The following is a 3827-nucleotide window of genomic DNA, read 5'->3' as shown; positions in this document are numbered from 1 at the left end:
CAACAGGCTAGGAGCCTTATTTACCGGAAATTGAAAACAAAAGACATGTCTGACAAAAACGTCTATTCGCTACATTTTGACAGGCCAACCTGAATAGAGTTATCTGCTCTTTCTCAGTCTCTGTGCAAGCTATATTCAGACAAAAAATGACATTTCATTTGTCGGCAATGGACAGTGTGTATGTAATTTACCACGGATTTACCACAAAAGGGTAAAGGCAGATACGAATTATTGTCAGTAAGCAGTATATGTCCGACGAAAATTTCACAACACATGGTACACCTTGAAGTACGGATCGACGCAAAGGGCTGGTTTCTCAGGACATACGGGGCAAATGTACCTTGTTTCTCGTCTTCTGCCATTTTTCGTGCATTGGTGGCATGGCTTTGTTGGCCTCTCCTTTTTCTCTGTAGGTGGTACGCCGACAAGGTGGTGAAACGTTTCTGCGGGCGGTCCTTCAGTCGGGGTCGGCTGAAGGTCAACGTTTCCCAGCAGGTGAAGCGTTACCTTTTCACGGAACCGCAGCATTCTCATTTGTTCACCCACTGATTCGTTGTACATGATGTGAGCGTTGAACAACATGATCTCCAAAACATGGAGTCCGATTTTCTTGTACCAACGGATTGTTTTGCGCAAAGCAGAATAGTAAGAGAGCATCTGGTCTGACCGGTCGATCCCAGACATCCCATTGTTATAATCACGCACAATGTTTGGTTTCTGGGATACCTTTTGGTTGCGGTTTGTCACGTTCACCATCTTCATGTTGTGCATATTGGTGATAGTGAGAACATCTCGTTTATCTCTCCACTTGCACACCACCACCGGCCCGGGCCGTTTCCAACAGTGTTCTCCCTTTTCCAGCTTTGTCTGAACGTCGTCTTTCGGGTTTTCTTTTCGATCAAAGCGAAGCGTCTCGCACAAATAGGTTGACCTGTCCGTTAGTGCTTTTGTTAGGTCAACTAAGTTGTAATAGTTGTCAGTGTACAGCACGTGGCCTTTGTCCAAGAAATCAGACATCAGATGCAAGACAACGGCAGCTGACTGACCCAGTTGTAAGTCATCGTCGACGTTAGTCCTAGTCCCAGAATAAATCAGAATCTTGAGAACCATGCCATCGGATTCGCAAAGTTCATACAGCTTCACACCGTACTTGTGTCGCTTGTTCTTGATATACTGACGAAACAGAAGCCGCCCACGCCATAATACCATTGATTCATCCATGCACAGATCTCGTTTGGGATAGTAGACTTCACTCATGGTTTTATCAAAGTAATCAAGTAATGGGCGGATCTTGATAAGACGATCTTCAGAATTCTCAGAAAAGTGCCAAAACCTTAGAAGAAGTTGAAATCGATTTCGGCCCATTGACTTTCCATAAACTTCTGTTTTATACAGTGGGTCATTAGTCCAATAATGTTCCAGGGTAGGGAGATTATTTGGCCCTATGTGAATCAGGGGACCTAAGAACTTTTTCATCTCAGCTGCGTCAGTGTCTTTCCAAGCCCACAGACGGGATTCCCTGAGCAAAGGACGTTGTTTGGCTATTTCAGCATTTGCATAGCGATTGGTCTGGGTAACCATTAGATCCACTAACTCATCAGTTAGAAGTAACTCAAAGTACTTTCCAGGGGATGTCCCTTCAGCGGGCCTCTTGAGACCAGGTGTTTCGGTAAATGTGAATACAGGCGGTTCCTGCTCTCCATCGGTCCAGATGTGTACAGGGGTTTGAATTCTTTGAGATGGTCTAGGTCTTGTTACTCTACGGGGCACTCCACGGATGCCACGATTTGGCGACACAGAGGCGCGACCGCCCCTGGTCCGTACCCTTTGACCCCGCCCACCTCGTGTGAAACTGCCGGGTCAAATTCATCACTAGACTCTTCCTCATCACTGTCGATTTCAAACTCACTATCGTCCAGACTAAGCTCCATTCCTGCCTCATCAATCTCGTCATCAGTTTCCATCAGAAGTCCCCCGTGGGGTTTCCGGGGTGATAAGAATAGGACCTCAGCCCTCTAGGCAAGCTTGTCGTAAAAGTCGACTAACCTAGAGCTCTCCTGTGTGAGCCCGGTGAATATAATAGGCTCACATCTTCCCGGATGTGTGAGAGGCAACCGGGGAGCGACCTGTTTGCCGTGGGTTGCAACCCGTAATCTACGAAAACGGGATCCTGGTGGCTGAGGGTGGGTTGGTCTTGCGAGATCCTCACGCCCAACACGCCACTTTGGCCCTTACTTGGAGAGAGACGGGAGGTCGGATGGGCCCGGTCCGATCAATCGGCTGGTCATGTCAAGCCCTACACTTGATCCCGTTTGTTATTCTTTGTCTTACTGAGATGTCAAGTTTGCTCTTCTTAAGATGCACTTCCTTTGGGGTCAATGCAGAAGGCGGTGGCTAATGGGTCAATCGAGTAGATTGAATTTAACCTTTTGGTATAACTCAATCTGTTCGAGTATACCTTGCGTGGATTCCCCGTTTCTATTCTCTGCCGGTCATCCGCAGAGGTGGCTTCGCCCTTGTTGGCACTCCGTGGCGGGTGGGGGACACGTAAGGCGAAATTAAAAAAATTAAACAATGACCTCATTTCAAATGTCAACTTCAACTATGCCTAACAGATCTTCCTCTCAGCCGACTTCAAGTGCTGACAAAAAGAGGAAGTTAGAGCTCTTTTCAGACTCTCTTGATAATGGACAGGACAGCTGGCCGGCTTTTATTGTTCTCTCGACTAAGAGTGAACAGAAGCCGGCTCTCCAGGGCACAGCTGGAACATTAAAAACCGTTAAAAAGTTAAGATCCGGAGACATTCTCATTGAATGTTTCCGGATGCAACAATCAAAAAATTTATTATCATTAAATAAAATTGCTGATATATTTTTTTTCGCATCCCCGCACAATTCCCTGAACAGCTGTCAGGGAATAATTCGTGACCGGGATGGTGATATTATTGACTTGTCTGAGGAGGAAATATGCGCAGAACTGAAATCACAGGGTGTTGCCAGAGTTAAACGCTTCACTATGAAGAAATCTGGCAACATCATTAAACTTAATACATATCTTTTGACCTTTAACACAACCTCGCTTCCGTCGTATATCTACATTGGCCCGTATAGGGTTAGTGTAGATTTATACATTCCCAACCCTACACGCTGCTTTACTTGCCAAAAATTTGGTCACGGCAAGCGCCAATGTAAAAATAAAATGGTTTGTTTTAGATGCGGCAGTGAGGGTCATGATGGTTTCAACTGCAGCAGCACAGTTAAGTGTTGTAATTGCAGTGGAGATCACATGGCCTCCTCCAAGGACTGTCCGTTTTTTATTAAAGAAAAGCAAATAATAAATCTAAAAATAATATCTCTTATCAGGAGGCCCGCAAATTGGCCTCCGTCTCTAACACATCACTGCAATCTTCGTTTGCCAATGTGGTCAAGCGAACTACAACGTCTGTTGGAACTCAGACTTCATTAACATGACCCATTGGAAACGACAAACCTAGCTTCACATCTTTACAACCTGCTGCTCAACCTGCGCATATTACCTGCTCAACACAGACCCCTGCAGAACAGCAAATAAAACCAGTCAATAATAAACAACAAACTGACAAACCTGAAATTAACCAATTCAAAAACAAATCTGCCAAAACCAAATCTGAAAATAAATATAATAGTGATAATAGTAAACCTAGCGGTCCCACAGAGCGTCCCTCTAAGACCACCAGGGATCCTGTCCAAACTTTTAATAGATTTGGATCGTTGGAGGACGTTGGGCCTACAACATCGGATGCGGATGTGATGGATACATCACCCGCACCAGGGAGATCTTCCAGCCGA

General features: G+C 45.5%; 1 protein-coding gene across 1 annotated transcript; it reads right to left on the bottom strand.

Moving 5' to 3' along the window:
• Positions 1-264: 264 nt before the first annotated feature.
• Positions 265-1964, bottom strand: LOC135464840 (piggyBac transposable element-derived protein 4-like). The gene is made up of 2 exons (XM_064742409.1): positions 1764-1964; positions 265-1569 (listed from the first exon to the last, which is right to left on the bottom strand). The coding sequence occupies exons 1-2, from the start codon at positions 1962-1964 to the stop codon at positions 265-267; spliced, it is 1506 nt and encodes a 501-aa protein (XP_064598479.1).
• Positions 1965-3827: the final 1863 nt, after the last annotated feature.

Source organism: Liolophura sinensis, chromosome 4 (genome assembly GCF_032854445.1).
Source record: "Liolophura sinensis isolate JHLJ2023 chromosome 4, CUHK_Ljap_v2, whole genome shotgun sequence".
In the NCBI taxonomy this organism is placed as follows: domain Eukaryota; kingdom Metazoa; phylum Mollusca; class Polyplacophora; order Chitonida; family Chitonidae; genus Liolophura; species Liolophura sinensis.
Note: the sequence above shows the minus strand (reverse complement) of the source record. Positions and strands in the feature narration are given on the sequence as shown.

Excerpts from the sequence above, each read along its gene's own strand:
- LOC135464840 (XM_064742409.1), bottom strand. The coding sequence starts at position 1,964 with ATGGAAACTGATGACGAGATTGATGAGGCAGGAATGGAGCTTAGTCTG. Across the intron at positions 1,570-1,763 it reads TGGCATCCGTGGAGTGCCCC|ACCAATCGCTATGCAAATGC; the intron begins GTAGAGTAACAA and ends ATGGTTACCCAG.